At 46.6% G+C, this 17,655-nt stretch overlaps 1 protein-coding gene across 1 annotated transcript in view; it reads right to left on the bottom strand.

The window, feature by feature from the left end:
* Positions 1–17,655, bottom strand: part of LOC147717628 (E3 ubiquitin-protein ligase TRIM39-like) — a 402,340-nt gene that overhangs the window by 324,938 nt on the left and 59,747 nt on the right. The window contains exon 2 of the mRNA XM_086924422.1: positions 9,882–9,977. Within this exon, the coding sequence (XP_086780548.1) occupies positions 9,882–9,977 (96 nt within the window). The remainder of the gene's footprint in view (positions 1–9,881; positions 9,978–17,655) is intronic.

Below are 17,655 nucleotides of genomic sequence, written 5' to 3'. Positions count from 1 at the left end.
AAAGATGAAAAAGCAACTATTGCATCTGGGTTTTAGGACTGATCAACTCTCTTCACAAGCAACGATGGGCGGATTTACACCACACAAGGGTGGAACCATCTCCTGAAATACCAGCTCTGCTGGACATCAAAGACAATCATTCAAAGTCTTGGTGGTTAAGAACTTTAATTAGGATTGTACTACTGTCAAATTACACATGCAGGCAAATACACCAAATACCAGGATATATATACTGGAGATTACCACTTTAATACTCCTAAACATTTAGGAGTCTCCAAAATTTTCTGTAGGGAGAGCTACTTCTGATCTGTGAAAATCATCGTGAACCACTGACGGCTAAACAACTCACGCATTTTTACCAGAGATCCTCATGCCCAGCATCATTGACTTCAAGGCTAATGTCCAAAGAGCCAGATACTATGGTTTGAACAAAAAATACTTTAGCTAGGGGCCCTATGACAGAGCTCCTAGCAGTTGATGCTGATAAAGATTTTGACAAGGTTTATTGGCAATTTTTACTCCGTACCCTATCTACCTTCAATTTTGGAGACTCATTTATTAGAATGATATCAACACTATACTTATACCACTCTGCAAGGCTTTTTATCAATGGATACTTTTCCAATTTGTTTAACCTTCTTTAGGGGCACTAGACAAGGTTGCTCATTATATTTGAAATAAACTGAATTTTATTGATTTTGGAGCATTTAACAACCTACAACATTTCCAGAGGCCCAGAAAATGATACCACCGGTTGTACACCATCACATCCCAATCAAGTGTACATTTTAAACGAGTCCTCGCTACTCCATCCACTTTCCCCATACCTTTTAGTGCTTTTTGCAGTACTCCCTAGCTGTGCATACAGCCTTCTCTTGTGTTGTGCACAAATCCATTGCCTGCTACCAGGGAGCTAATGGAGGAGAAGAGGTCAGCCTTCACCATTTAGCAATATCTCTCTTGGCCAGTGCCATTCCATTCCAATCGCCAGCAAATTCTTGTTTCCACCCACTCCAGGACTCTCAGTAGAATGGGCAGCGGAGAGTTGTTCATACGCCTTCCCAGTACCCTAGGTAGGACTTCAATGATCCTACCCCATTATCTTGCAATCAAGGGACATTTCCATGCCATATGATAAAAGTGAGCAGGCATCCCTGGGTAGTGCCAAAACGCCGGCGACTCCATCACACCTGTGTGCAGCAGCCAATCTGGTGTTTTATAGGTCATGTGCATGTAACTGAGCAGGATGAGCCAGTATCATGAGGAGATAACCTGCACTCTAGGTGTCATGCAAACATCCCTCCAGTCACCATCCTCTATGGGCCCCACCCAATGCTCCCATCGGGCCTTAAGGGTCACAAATACATGTGGGGAATGACAATAGGGTATTTGCAAACTTGCAAAATCCCCTTCTCTGTGATGGGTCCCATAAGATTCTTGGACTCCAAGAGGCTACACTCAGGAACATTCCACAAGGTACTGCGGTGTTGCTCCAGGGCATGGAAACTCCATATACCTGAAGAACTGGGACTTGTGCAGAGCAAACTCTTTCTGCAGCACCTGACAGAACTTAAGGCACGGCACTGCCAAATGTCTCCCACCTTGGAAATCCCGATCTTATCCTACCCACTGAACCCTTCTAGGGAGGAGACCTGATGCAACCAGCCGCCTACCAAGAGAGGGGTTGCAAGTGTAATCCTCTGAACCCAGCCATTTCACTGGTGTGCCTTACGCCAAGTCCCAAGAACCACCCTTGAGAACTTGGGGAAGAGGAGCTGGAATGGGAGTGCCGTACAGCAGCCATTTACCTTGTCCATGCCAATCCTGTCCACTTCCAACTGAAATTCCCTGCTCTGCCACTTGTTGAACACCAGAACCTGAGCCGCCCAACAGTAAAGGAGCTCATTCGCCATCCCAAGCCCCCCCCATCTCATGTGGATGGAGTGCCTTTCTCATATGATATAGGGAGGTTGGTGAAGCCACAAAAATGCCAGGATTTTAGCCTGCAGTTGGCACCACCAAGATTGCGGCAATAGCAAGGGATAGTTTTGTCATGTGTATAAAAAGCGGGGGAGAGTGATCATCTTTTTTTATGTTTAAAATGCTTTATTGAAATTATGAAAACAATGTAAAACATCATTACAAAGTCTAGAAAAAGCAGGAAGCTTAATAACGTGGATTATGGACAAAAAACAGTATTATTAAATGTCCTTATGAAATATAGCTGTACTAAGTGAAAATGCATTTTTAGAAAATTTTCCGAGAAGAGAAGAAGGAAAGAAAGAGGAGAAGGGTGAGAAGAGGAAAAGAAGAAAGAAGGAAGAAAAAAGGAGGAGAAGAAAAAGAGAAGAGTCCAAAAAGAGAAAGTGATATAGAGAAATAAACATAGTGAGAATCAAATTTAAAGTACATGAAATAACATTGTAAAAATTGGACCAATAAAAGTTAAGTTGACTTTCTAGATAAAAAGTTAGTTAAAGGTAACCATAATAAGTCTCTTTTAATCATCAGAGAAGTAGAAGTGGCGTAGGCTCTGTCCATTCTATGATGGTGACATAGTTATTTCCACCATGCTTGAAAGGACATTTTTGAGGTGTCTTTCCAATTAGAGGTAATATTCTGAAAAGTAATAGCGAGAGAGTGATCATCTTGAACAGAGCGGTGCGTCCCAAGGCAGCAGCGATGTAAGATGGCCGACAACTAAAGGAGTTCCTGAGATCCGTAACCCCCTTCCCTAAATATCCGGTACAATATCCGTTCTAGGTACACACAACCTTCAAGTGGGACACTGCTCTAGAGGAGTCCATTGAAATGTGCAGCCCCTAGATGTCAGGAAAATGAGTCCAGAGGCATGGCCTAAAAGACACCGGAAGCAGGGGGCTATAGTAGTCGCCTCTCCGAGCCATAACAGCGCTGATACAAAGCGAGGAAGTAACCGCCAGTGCCCCGGGAGAGCTGAATGAGTGAATACAGTGTAGTCCCAGAGGCACTGCGGAATAACCCTGAGTGCCAGCAGAAACAAGCGACCGTAGAGCAGAACAGAACGGACGAGGCAGAGACTGAGTTGCAAGCAGTAGCGGAAGTAACGATCCCCCTGAGTCAGTAACAGCTGCGCAGAAGGGCCAGGAGTGGGTGGTGAAAACGGTTCGAGAGAACCCTAATAAGGAACAACATCAGCTGCCCTTACCCTCAGATGTGGAGAAGGTATTGTGCCTCTGAGGTGAGTGAGTTGCGAAGTGCAGACACCATTGGGCGCAACGAGCATTGGGAGTGGAGTTGCTGAGACGAAGGGGGAGTGGTAACAGGAGAGGCTGTGGAGCCAAATAGAAGTGCCAGGAATTAAAGACAGACAGTAGGCCGCCTGCGCGGTTGAATAGACCCGGAGCCAACGGCCCAGTGTGGGGAGTAAAAACCTTCAGGGGGCCACCCCCACCATCACCCTCCCCAGTAGAGTGAACAAGAAATAGGCAATCGGAGGCAAGGACAAAGTAAATCAGCACAGAAGAGCACGGGAATACGCTCTCTCCAAAAATCTTGGCAGAAGGCACAAAGCAGACACACCAGGGGCCACTGATAGAACCATGCGGAAAGGAGGGAAAGGTGACAAGTAGGACACATCTAAAGAGCATTCCATGCCACATTGAAGCCCCGATAACTACTGGGAGAGGAAGCAGCCCGAGAACAGATCCCACCGGGGGACACCCCAACAGGCTGCGTAGAGTTAACATAGCTACAGACAGGTGGCGTACAAACACGAGTGGGCTTTAACCTCAACTACCAGGCTTGATCAACAGCCACCTACAATGACTGGGGGGAAAGGTTTGCTGGCTCTCATCAATCCAAGCTCAACAAATTTGCTTGGACAAGCAAAGCAGACACCGATGGGACTCCCCGGGAAGAGAAACGGGCAGATACACAGGAGCCTGCAACAAAAGAGGGCCTAACACTGCAAGACATAATGACTGCATTAAACAGAGTACAGGCCTCACTGGAATCGTGAATAGATTCAGTAACACACAGCTTTCGCTGGTCAGGGCCGACCTAAGAAAAATGGGCACTAGAGTGACGGAGATGGAAGAGAAAACAGCAGACCTGCAACATGACACCACCACTCTCAAAAGACAGGTCAGTGAAGTACATGAGACAAGCAAAGTTCTAGATGCAAAGCTTGATGATTATGAAGGGAGATCCAGCTGGGAGCACCAACAAGATCGAGATTGGCCTGCATTCTTTATTTTCGAGACCGCAACACAATATTCCAAACTGCACGCAGTGCACCTCCTGTGTGCTATGAAAACAACAAAATCTCGTCCTTCCCAGACCTCACAATCAAAGCCAAAAACAGAGGTGCAGCTTTCTTGAGGTGAAAATGGTTCTGAGAGAGAAAGAGCTAAAGTATGCAATGCTCTTCTCAGCCAAACTCAGAGTGGAGGCGGAACAGAAGGTCTGGTTTTTGGCCAACCCAGTGGAAGTATGGGAATGGCTAGACGTATGGCGACGAGTTGGAGATCCCAGTTCCAAAGCAAAAAGATATAAACGCCCCATGAAAACTATGGAGGTAGGGGACTCCAGCAGGACAGGATCAGACTTCAGTAAGGGAGACCAGTCCCACAGAGTAACTGGAACATCTACGAGTACCTAAGGATGGTCCCTGGAGGAAAGATGTGACCCACAGTAACTCAAAGAAAGAAACAAACTCAGTGGTGTCACTATACTAGTGAAATCGGACTCCGGCATCAAAGATATGTCTGAACTGTGAGGTGGAGAATCAGACTACTACACACAGGGCGCTGCACTGAACTCGAGAGGAGCTTGGATATAGGAGTATATTTTACCTAGCATGCAAGGCCGTTGGGAGGGGGTGGGATGCTGTGACACTAGTCTCCAAAGTTAAGATTGGGGAGGGACGACAGGCGCTCTGCAGAGTTGGGGATGCAGGTAGATCAAGGCCTGAGATGCAAGGAGGTAGGCGGGGGCAAGTTTTTTTATAGGGTATCACTAGGGTAGTAGGGTAGTTTGTATTGTAGTTAAGGTTAGTAGTACTCAAAACCGGAACAGACAACCCGGGTCCCGAGGGCAGAGTGACAGAAGACTTTATCTCAAACAGTACGATTAATGGGTGGGCTGCATAAGGAGGTAAAGGCCCCCAAAATGAAGAGCTTAAAAATTTCCAAACTTGAAGCAGGAAGACATAAGATACACCCAAGGGTAGGGAATGGCAGACATGATTAATATTCCCCAATTGCGACTGCTATCATGGAACGTCAATGGGTTGGGGGACAAGCCTTTCCTCGTTCCTGGAATCACACCATCTTCTCCAGGAGCGTCAGGCGGGGTTTCGTGCACATCACAGCACCGAGTTGGTGATGCTCTCGGTGCTGGATGAGTTGAGAGGTATGGCTGACAGTAAGAAACCGAGCGCCCTGATACTTTTAGACCTATCGGCGGCGTTCGATACTGTCAGCCATTCCCTGCTATTGGACAGATTAGCCGCTTTTGGGATAAGGGGTCAGGTCCATCAATGGCTCCATTCTTTCTTGACCGGCAGGACCCAGAGGATCCAACTGGGGGATGCCATTTCTGAGGTGGGTATTCTGGAGTGCGGAGTCCCTCAGGGTTCCGCACTATCCCCACTGCTTTTCAACCTTTACCTCCAGCCGTTGATTGACTCTCTAGCTAACATGGGTTGTCGTGTATTTAACTACGCTGACGACACCCAGTTGCTGCTGAGTATTGACAATACGCTCCTGGCACAAACTAGCGCATGGAACATTCTCAGACATACAGTCAGCTGGATGACGGCAAACTGTCTGAAAATAAATTCGGAAAAAACGGAGGTATTGGTGGTCTCCACCTCAGCCTCGCCTTGGCGTGATCTCTACTGGCCCCAGGAATTAGGACCCTCACCGATACCGAGTGACAAAGTAAAAAGTCTCGGAATCAAGATTGGCAATGAGTTGTCAATGGCCAGTCAGATCTCCTCAGTTGTAGGGATGTGTACTGGCTTGATCAGACAGTTACGAAAGTTGGCCCCTCTTCTCTCCTTCTCCGCATGGTGGTTTCTGCCACCATCGTCTCGAGGCTGGTTTATGGGAACGCCCTTTATTTAGGCCTGCCTAAAATCTTGATTAATAAATTGCAGGTGGTCCTGAATGACGCGGCGCGTCTGATCTTCAAGTTACCTAGAAGATCTCATGCCTCTCCTTTGAACAGAGGGTGAAGTTTAAGAGCCTGTGCACAGCCCACAAGGCCATCTATGGGCAAGCCCCTGCGTACATTAAAGAGCGCATGGAGGTGTACATCCCCAAGCGAGTCCTGAGGTCCGCCAAATCCCAGCTTCTGGTCTGCCCTCGTTATAAGTTAAAAACCAAAGGAGGGAGGTCTTTCTCAGTTCTGGTTCCGCAGATCTGGAACAATCTACCAGAATCACTTCGGAAAGAAGCGAATCTCCTGCGTTTCAGGAAGCTGCCAAAAACCTTTTTATTTAGGGAGGTACTTGATTCAGCGAAATAGTCTTATAACATGCCCTGCCTCTCCCTCATCCTCATGCACTGTTGTTTGTTGTCTGTTTCGAGCGCCTAGAGACCGGTTGGTGAGTTGGCGCTATAGAAAACTAAGTTAACAATAACAATAACAAAAAGGGGGCTCCGTACTACAATTCATTAAGCGACATTTGCCTGCCGTGACCCTATTCAAGGAAACACATCTAGAGGGTAATACCTGCAGGGCTCTAGACAGATGGGGGGGGATAGAAGTTGGCTGTGCATTTGGGGTTCACTTCCAAGTCGAGGGGAGTGGGAGTGCTGGGGAGGAAGCAATTCCCGCTCATCCTGGAACGGACTTTAGTGGACGACTGGGGTAGATTTGCTGTGCTGACAGGCAAGTGGAAAGGGAAAACGATTAACATAGTCTCAGTATACATACCGCTGGCGCTGTACAATAGCGCCATCCCGACATGAACACATTCCTTCTGAGGTTACCTGAAAGAGCGCTCCTAATTGAAGGTGACTACAACATGACACCAAAGGACATTCAAGACAGATTCCCCGCATGGTCACAACTCTGCCACTCCTCCGCACTTTTAGATTTCATGACAGCAATGGGTCTCGCTGATGTCAGGCGCACTCAGAATCCATTAAAACAGCATTTCACTAATTACTCAAGGGTACATAATAGCCACTCACGCATAGATTTCTTGTTCACACATACAGATAGAGTTGCTTGCTTTTGGGAAGTACACCACCTGCCATGGGGACTTTCTGACCACTCCCCGATATGGGCTCGGGGTACCCAAAGAAACATAGTGTTGCAGCCATGGGGCCTGAATGTCCATCAGATACGAAAAGGCCTAGTCCGGACTACAAAAACATATTTCGATGAAAACAAAAACTCGGTAGAATCAGCACAGATCTTGTGGGAAGCTTACTAGATAGTCATAAAGGGGGAAGGTCTCTCACTAATGGTAGGATATAAAAGAGATAAGAGAGTTGGAGCGCAACATTTCAAACCTAGAGACTCAAGCATCAGAGTGTCACACAGAAGAGCTGCTCAGTACTCTGCAGCTCAAAAGACAGGACTATAAGGAATTGGCCTCAGAGGCTGCCAGAGCCAAACAGTCGGCCACTAGAGACCGCGTTTATGAGCATGGCGATAAAGCCAGGAAACTGTTTGCATGGCTGGAGCGGCGCAAAAAAGCAAATAGGTGGGGGAGTACAATCACTACAACAGCTGGAGCCATGCTAAACGATCCCCGAGAGGTAGCGGAGACATTCGCACAATATTTTGCCATGTTATACTCCGAAAGCCCCGTTTGCTGCCAGCCATCTTACCAAACACCGGCACGTTCGCGGTGTTCCTGCTTTTACGGAGAGCCGTATCTCGAAATTATCTTTCACATCTAGGAAGCCATCACCCAAGCATTATCGAAATTCCGGCTCTCGGCCCCCCCGTAAGCCGTCAGAATTAGATTAGAAGAATCCTTTTTTTACAGCCGTGTAACCACGTCATCCTTTTCATCGAATTTCATGACGATATAACAGAATGTGGTTTGAACTATCGCTAGAAACACGAGGCCCTATTTGAGGAATTACTACTTCCAGTATCGGATGTTGCGGTACTGACCATCATGCACATCTTTTTTCATCATTAGTTTAATCAAGAAAGTCAGCGTCCTGTGTCTGGCGGTCTTTATACGTATTCTCTCTTTTCATCTGTATGGTCTGGACAATTAATTTTCTTGCAGTGGACGGTCACCTTGGGAGGGCTGCCTAGCCGAGGTGCGTGTAGTTAATATCGCATTGCCTCCATCGTCTGCCACATCTACTGCTTCCTGTTTGTTTGTATTGTATTTTTTATAATTTTTGTACATGAATTGTAATCAACTTTATAAGAAAAAAGGAGAAAAAAAGATAAGAAAGTATCTAAAAAAAGACTATAAAATATATACATGAATAATAAAATGAATAATTGAATTATCACATGGGTTGTTAGTCTGTACAATGTTGGGCAAATTTTGTTTGGTTTTTAGATATATTGCTTTGTATCCTTAGTTTATTCACTTGGCTATAGACTGTTCTCAAAATATATACTCCGAAAGCCCCACGGCCACAGCAGAGGCCTCAAAGGACATCTTCGCCGATCTACCCCTACCGGTGTTAACTCCTGAGGACGCAGCAGGTATGGAGAGCAATATTATGGTGGGAAGTAGCCTCTGCAATACACAGTCTCCAGTTCGGAGAGGCGATGGGACCAATATAAAGCTGTAGCCTCCCAGGTCACGCCATACTTACTTCAAATGTACTCAGAGAGTGTAAGGGTCGGGAGTTTCCCAGGGATCAAGGTTTGCCTTCTATAGTAGTGATGCATAAACCCAGTAAACCATTAAGTAGGATACCAGGTTTTTCCCCTTGTTGAACTTAGGTCTGTCATTAAGCGGAATCACAAGGGCAAATATTCAAGTTCCAGGTTAGACCTGGCTCTAAGACAACATACTTTCCTGGATATCGGAAACTCCGTCTGTGCACCGTAAGCCGTGTTGACCATTCCGTGTCCATCAGGGGCACTGCAGGGGGATAGAGAGATTTTTTGGCAGGTTAATTTTAAGCCCCAGTGCATCCCCATATAGACCAAGGATCTGCAGCACCAAAGGAATCGTAAGCGATGGGCGTGAGATATACAAAAGCACATCATCTGCATAGAGAGCAATGAGGTCCTTCACTGCCACACCCCAATTGAATCCCCAGACCTGAGCATCACAGCGAATCCACATAGCCAGCGGCTTGATCGCCAGAGCAAACAAGATTGGTGACAGTGGACATCCCTGGCGGGTGCACCGACCACTTGTTGAATGGGTAGATCAGGTGCCATTGACCAGTACCTGGGCCTTGGGGTTAGAGTAGAGTACCAGCACAAATTCCCAGAACCGAGAACCCAGACCTAACCTGATCAACACTTCCTCCTGAAAGACCCAACTAAGAGAATCAAAAGCCTTCTCAAAATCCAAAGGAAGGAGAACTGGCTCCTCGCGATCGACTGGTTGGAGGCACTTGATGTAGTAATAGACTTTAATGGTACCATTGCTACCATCATCCGTGCACTGTGGTCATCGCCTCCAAGAAGGTAGTTAAACAGGAATCAGGGACACGGTTAAGCAGGGCCTGTGATTTGATTACTTTTTCACTACATCCAAACAAGAACTCTGGAAACCCCTGCTTCCTTAAAGTGACTTTATCTCTTTATGTTCAAAGAAGTTGCAGGTGATAGTTTGGAAGCACAGCTGCACCCTGGCACAAATGCTGTGGTCATGCTGGAAACTGGTAAATTGAGGCAATATTTGAGGTCTTCTCTCCAGACTACTAGTATATAATTTACTCTGGCCTTACCTCCAGCTGTTTTCCTTTAATTTCTTCGCTGCGATTCAGTTCCACTACATCCTCCAGCTTTTTCTTCAAGCAGTCAAGATAACTTTGAATTTTTTTCTAAAAGAAGAAAGTCTATATTTGAAAATCCACAAAGACATTGTTTTACAATAACACAACACAATGTATAACTATTCTTCATAAGCTGAGATATCTAGTCTACATTGCCTTTTAATAAAATTGTTGTACTCTGTGACAGACAACACAAAAGTGCCAATAGTCGATGAAGGGCGCCCTGGCAAGTTTTTAGAGCACTACATATCAGGGAAGACTACAGGGGCACTAAACACAGTTGTATGTTACCTGGACAGTAACTCTGAGGGCATGCTACCAGAGTCAGGAATATGCATTAGGGTAGGACTGGCATGTTCTCAGCAGAGAGGTTATGGTGAAGGGTGTGTTACCAAGGCGTTATAAAGCACAAGTTAGATGGTGCAGAGAAGATGATACTGTGCATGTTTTCTAGCAGAGGGATTCTGAGAATGGCCACCTTAGCTGGCCAGCATTTATCACAATGGCCATGTTGTGACATTCTGCTGTTGGCTAGTTAGCAATCACTGAATGTATATTGAAAATGATGAAAGTGAGAGTTTTTGAAAGAAGGGGGCAGATAAATAATGTTCTTAGTAATTTACCAATTCAGATTAGTCAGCAAGAGGGTGGAGGAGCATTAGGTTGCAGGATAACTCTTCCCAGCTCTTGGCCAAGAATGGGGAACTAAACATGGGTACCTCAGACTGCCGGGCTGCGTACCACAGCCCTTGGCAATGGGTGGGTAAATAGAAAGGTGGATAAGGAAGCATGCCTAAAACAAGGCTCTGGACCTAGAACAGAAACCTAGCCCACTAGAATTATTAACCGTACATGATCCTTGTCAGACCGGGAAGGGGAGGGACTGTAGGACTGTTTTTGAAGAGCGTGGAGTGCTTCAGCTACTTTTCCAAATGTCATATAAGCCCAGCATTCAACAAACTATACAGCAAGGAGGTTATGGTCAGCTCCATTTAGCTCTTAGCTTGTTTGGGCAAGTGATCTTCGGGCATTCAATCAATCAATCAATCAATCAATTTGTAAAGCGCACTACAAACCCGCGAGGGTCTCAAGGTGCTGGGGGAAGGGGGTGCTACTGATCAAACAGCCAGGTCTTGCATATCCTCCTGAAGGTCAGCAGGTCTTTGGTCTGTCGAAGGCTCAGTGGGAGGGTGTTCCATGTCTTGGCGGTGAGGTGGGAGAAGGATCTCCCACCGGTGGTTGTTCTTCGGATGCGCAGGATGGTGAGAGGTTGGCGGAGCGTAGCTGGCAGTTGGGATGTAGAAGGAGAGCTGTCTGTTGAGGTAGGCTGGGCCGTTCTTGTGGAGTGCCTTGTGTGCGTGGGTGAGGCGCTTGAAGGATATACTCTTGTTGACGGGGAGCCAGTGCAAGTTTCTCAGGTGGTGGGGTGACGTGACCGTGGCGTGGTACGTCGAGGATCAGTTGTCCCGAGGCGTTTTGATGCATTGTAGTCTTTTGATGAGCTTGGTCGGGGCTCCGGCGAAGAATGCGTTTCCATAGTCGAGTCTGCTGCTGACTAGGGCCTGGGTGACTGTCTTTCTTCTATCTGTCGGGATCCATCTGTGGATCTTGCGGAGCATGCGGAGGGTGTTGAAGCAGGAGGAGGAGACGGCGTTGAGTCGAGGATGATTTCCAGGTTGCGTGCGTGGTCGGTGGGTGTCGGGCTGCCCCCAGTGCCGTCGGCCACCAGGAGTCGTCCCAGGCTGAAGGGTTAGAGCCGAGGATGAGGACCTCTGTCTTCTCCGAGTTCTGCTTCAGACGGCTGGTCTTCATCTAGTCAGTGACGGCCTTAATTCCTTCGTAAAGGTTGGCTTTGGTGATGATGAGGTCCTTGGTGAAGAAGAGGATCAGCTGAGTGTCGTTGGCGTAGGAGATTATGTTGAGGTCGTGCTGTCGGGCTACATGTGCGAGCGGGCCATGTAAATGTTGAACAGCGTCGGGCTCAGGGAGGATCCCTGGGGTACTCCGCAGATGAGGAGGCTTTGGAACGGAATGGGGGAAGGCGGACGCTCTGGGTTCTGCCGGTGAGGAAGAAGGTGGTCCAATCCAGAGCCAGATCCGTGAGGCGTGCGCGTAGTGTGCGGTGGCAGAGAGTGTCGAAGGCGGCAGAGAGGTCTAGGAGGATGAGTGCTGCGTTCTCGCCATTGTCCAGCAGGGTCCTGATGTCATCGGTGGCGGCGATGAGGGCAGTCTCGGTGTTGTGGTTGTTGCGGAACCCTGACTGGGAAGGGTCCAGGATTCTGTTTTCTTCGAGGTATCGGGTTAGCGGTCTGTTGACGGTTTTCTCGATGACCTTGGTCGGGAAGGGGAGCAGAGAGATGGGCTGGAAGTTCTTGATGTCTCTTGGCTTTCTGGGTTATCCCGTATGATTTGTGAGTGGGACATGTCTTTCCACAAATGTTTAAATTTTTCCTGGCATCTTTTGTAAGTAATTTCTGCATTATCTGTTCCGCCAGAAGCCTCACCTGGGGGTGCACCTCCTCTAAAGGGGAGGTATCTTACAATCCTCTGTGCTGCCCCACCCTGGCCTGCACATGCTTCACTGACTCCCAATCTCCAGTAACCCTAAAAATGTTGAGGTGTCCATGTCAGCAACACAGGTACCCCACGTCTGGTGACCCACCCACCCCCAACCATCCACCCATCCACCCGGAGAGTGGTTCACACCCTCTGACAGCATCAGACTGCCGCAAGTTTATGCCATTGCGTGTTCCAACTTCTGCACCACCCACACCCTCAGAGCACCACCAGTACAGGGAGCTGAGTGCTCCCCTCCCAAGACAGTGTGGAAGATGAAGATATAAAACTATAAATACATCTGGGTTATGATGAAAATGCTATCCTGAGCAGGTGCCATCTGATAACTTGCTTACTATAAGATCCTTTTTTATTATTTTTAATGTCTTAAAAATGAGTTTACATGTACTTAATCGCCTTCTGTACTACATCTTGTAGTACAACAAACTACTGCCTAATGTCATTTAATTAATAAATCTGAGATTGAAGGAGGAAGTAGACAGTGACCGCGTTAGCTGAGATTTATTATTTAATGAGCTGGTCTATATATGCTTTTTCCATCATTGGGAAGTCCACGCACTTGGATTAGCTGTGCAAACTATTGAAATATAACACCTTTGTTGGCATTCCCAGCAATCATGCATGAAGCCTCCCACATCTTGAGACACTTTCTTTAACATAAATAGTGTGTGGTACACATGGATATAAAAATAAGTAAAAAAATAAAAATGTCAGCGGCAGGTAAACTAAGAATCTCGTGCATTTTCAGTGTGTGGGGGAGAGGGAGGGGCCTCGAAGTGGGCTTAGTGCCGATCATAGCCGAGGCACTGAAATCCCTCCTCCTCCAAACTTCTTACCTGTCTGCTCCGCAAAAACCAAATACAAAGCTTTTGAAGCTGGCCCAATGATCTGGGGAGGTTTCACACCTGGTAAGGGGCATCAGCTGAGCGGAACCGACAAACAAATAGCTGGAAACATGCTCTCTGCGCGAGTTTCCAGGTAATTTTGCCCACACCGATAGCTGCTCCTTATCGGGTGACTGTGTGATGGGAGCCAATATCGTGTGACACACAGTGGCACCGTGTGAGTTGGAAGGTGTGCTGGTCACAAAATAATGGTTGCAATGTGTAAGTAAGATTACGAATTTTAAGAACCAACTTATGTACTAATAGGTCAGTTCTTAAAATTCCATATCATATTGGTCCACCCCGAGCTACCTCATGAATATTAATAAGGGAGGTCGCCAATTGCGGCTCACTACAATTGGAGGCCATCACAGGGATGGTGGTCTGCTGACCATCATGTCTTTTTTTTATAAAGCAAACCTCATTTTTTTTTTTTTTTAAATGCAACTGTTTTCAATAAAGGAAACCGTTGCATTTTGAAAGAAAAGTTCTCCTTTTTTTTGGCTCTCCACGAGTTGGCAGCGTTCCCCCTGGACCTCTGCCTACTCTTCGACAACTTTTTTTTTGTTTTTTTTGTTTTATATAGTGCAAACTAGACCTGAAGATATCAGGGCGCTTTACATGAGCACCAGTCTTGTTACACAAGGAAATATTCATTTTTGATAGGCGCAGGGAGGTAAGTGATTTGCCCAAAATGACAAGATGTTGAGCGTTGCTGCCGAGACTCTAACCCTGTTCCCCAGCTTCGAAGTCGACCTCTATAGCTGCAAGGCTACATCCTCTTCCATTTGCAGATGCATTACCACCTCCTACATTAGTCACTGATTCAGTGTTTAAAATACACACCAAAAACATGCCCCTTCCAGATATCAAATCTGTATCCATCCATTCGAATTCCCATTTCAGGGATCGGAAAAACTTTTCGGACTCCTTAAACCGGTTTAGTCCATCTGAAAAAAGCATTTTACCAGTCGCAAACGTCGAATGGGAGCATTTCAAACTGATAACATGCCTAGTACATATGTTCCCTAGATTGAATTTATAAAGCGTAGTGATTTTTTACATTTAATAGTTGTCTATTGGTCTCTTTATGAATTATTCACACTTTTGCAATGCCAGCAGCACCCACCTCTGTGATCCAATGGAAAGGTTTATAGATGGAGTAGAATGAACATAGACAGATAAGGTGGTACTGATATTCCTGGAGTTGCACACAGGTCTTCTGATGGTGAAGTGAAGACATCTACTACCCACAGCACTGGTGCCAGGCGCATGCCACTTCAACAAACATATGCAAGAATTCACATGAAGCCTGCACACTTTTTATGGCACAGAACAGACTGTGAAGTAGACACAAACTCCATGCACTCTGTGATTGGAGAAGCACCATAGAAAGTGAATGCTGTAGGAGAGCTGATTGGCTAGCCCTCATCCTGAGAACTGGTGATGACTTCAACCACTAACTGATCAACCAAGGACAGAACTAAACATTAGTGCACTTGGGAAGGACTGATATAGACATACAGTTTTGTCTGGTTGCCATCTTTTCATCAGACGTGGGGGCCTCATTATTGAAGTATCGCTAGATTTCCTTGAAAGAAGATAGCCATATTTCCTGTTGAACGAAGATGCTGGACTGTGCACTACAGTAGAGTCTGCCTGCCAGTTTGGTCTAGAGACCCAGCTGCCTGTCAGAAGCTGTGGGAGTTGATGTGATGTTTGCACCACTCTAGGTAATCCAGCTACGCTCTGTGCACCTTGTGGGAAAAAAACCTATGCACACACAAACTAAATACAGATATTTGATCATTTTTTTGGTCTTTTTTGAAACAACGACGAGGGGCAGTTGGTATATGTAGCAATTGCATTTATTGCGCCAGCTGACACGTGTTTCATTGAAGTGGGGTGCACTCCAAATCTTCAGGGCTAGATCCCTAGATGGGAAAGATGGGTAATCCCCCACGACTGGTGATAATTCCAACCCAGTCAGGGTATCAGTAGATATTTCTGTGAGACAAGCCAAGCAGTCTTGGCGCACTGTGGCGAAAATCGAAAAGAAATGGTCTTGCGTTGATAATGGGCCAGGACAGATGAGGGCGGTACAGGTGAGAACTGATAGTTAATCGTTAACGAAATGTTCGGAAACTGTCCAATATTTTCACAAATTGTGCCGTAACTGTGTCCCAAGCAAATGTTCCAAAATTGATAGTCCAGGCGGAAAGATGTTGCCACAGTGGTCGCTCAATTCCAGCAAACGCCCTCTTGCGCTGTCCCGCAACTCCTCTCGGCGTCCTCCACGTGCTGATGGGTGCATCAACAACTGGAAACCCGCTTTCTAACTAAGTAGTCAGTGCCATCGGAAAAGTGGAAAACGACTAGGCCCTCTGTGCACCACCTGGGGTCCAAGGAAAAGTCATTGTTTAAACCATCTGTTGGGTGTGCCAGCATCATTCCTGACCCCTCCAGGATGCAGGGAAAGGGATTTCTGCCTTTTCATTATCTGTAAATACCCTGAGGATTACAATAGTTTCACACCTGCCCTGGTGAGCTGGAAAGATAGCGGATAGAAGTCATCTGTAGTCCAGAACCCTTGACCACATCTAAATATATCAAGAGGTTCTGGAGATATCTACACTTGAAGCCCAAGTCCTGCTTCTTTAACTTTGTGCTGGAGCCATATACAACCACTAGCGAGGGAGTTAGTGGACATATGTGGAATGCACCCACACCCCTTTAAGTGTATCTTGAGATAGCCAGAGTTTGGGTGGCTTACAGAGATTTTGAAAAGTTTATGGAGATCACTTTGGTTTTCGCGAAAAAGACACCAAACACTCATAAGACATCTAGCGGATAAAAACAATACCTTGAACAGATACTTTGAGTAGTAGCACATTCCTGAGAGTTCCAACGAAGAGACACATTTACCTTTTGAAGTGCAGCAGCTCATGCCAGTCTGAAGTCCAACAAGGAAGACCTGAGGTTTTCCATTAGAACGAGGGCGCTAGATCTTCCCGAGTGCCTCCATTGTTTAGCCCCATTGTAAAGTCTTTCTGTAGCACTAGTGCTTAAGCTCGTTAATAACATTTGGGGCTCTATCTCCACCTAGGAAGAAATGAGCTAGACAGCTTAGGTTTTTTCTCAAAATCACTAAGTCAAGGACAGTATTTAGTTTCATAAGCATTAGGTATATTTTGTATAATGTGAAGCACTGTCTGGACATTCAGTTATATAAGGTTACTAGGATGGTGTTCTGAGCATCGAACGCTCGTGGTTTCCTTGAGGCAGCCTCAAACTGCTCAGCGATCAAGAGAGAATCAAGTGCTAAGGAGGATTACTTGGTTATGCAGTCTAGGTTTCAGTAGTAGTGTGGGATCAGGACACCTGTAGTGAACGGCTCCAGTAGTGGAGAAGTGTGGCTCACTGGTTAGAAGAGGCAGACCCGGACGCTGAGATCAGACCCGGGACCAGGGTTCAATTCCCGACGCGGCAGGGTCTTGAGCCCAAAATGTCTACGGACTCGGTAATTCTCGCTTCGGTGCCTACTCGAATCACAGGTTCACACTCTGCAACTCTGGGCAATAGCTTGCTTAATCTCCACTACGGCCCCCGCGGCGGGATGCCTGGCTTTCACCTTGGGGATGCCCAGTAGGGGCTATCTCACAGGGAAAAACCAGGACGGGTTCCCAATGCAAAGCGCTTTGAGACCTGGCGGTGATATTGCGCTATATAAAAACCTATCCATCCAGTTGTGACACTTGGAGCCCAGTAACCTCCGACTCCCTATGGCCATATGAACCAGGCTCCGCAATCATTGTGACGCCGGGATCTGCGTTACGCCCCTGGACTAGTCTAGAGCTGGCAGTCTGCTGGTTTCAGAGGGAGGTCTAATTCACCCTCATGAATCCTCTGTGATTGCAATGGCTGAGAGCAATACTGAGTCCTGCACTCTTAATGTGAAATAAAGTGTTTATTAACACAAGTAACGTCATCATTCTAAGGGGCACAGATTGTAACGGGCACTTGGGGAGGCAAGGAACACTCTTACATCACAAGAGCTGCTGATGTCATCATGTTACATGCTCTCCAAGTGACATCACCACACTGACGTGCTGTTGCATTGCAAGTCCCATCCTCCCTTAATTTGTCTTCGATGCCTACACCTTGGATGTGGAAAACGAGGCTGTCACGCTCAAGTGGCAGAATGACTGAATGATTGTATAAGTCCAGTGAGGGGTGCGGGGTCTACAGACATCCAGGAAAGTGAT

The sequence above is a fragment of the Lissotriton vulgaris genome, chromosome 5, assembly GCF_964263255.1.
Source record: "Lissotriton vulgaris chromosome 5, aLisVul1.2, whole genome shotgun sequence".
NCBI lineage: Eukaryota > Metazoa > Chordata > Amphibia > Caudata > Salamandridae > Lissotriton > Lissotriton vulgaris.
This window is presented reverse-complemented; position numbering and strand designations above follow the sequence as displayed.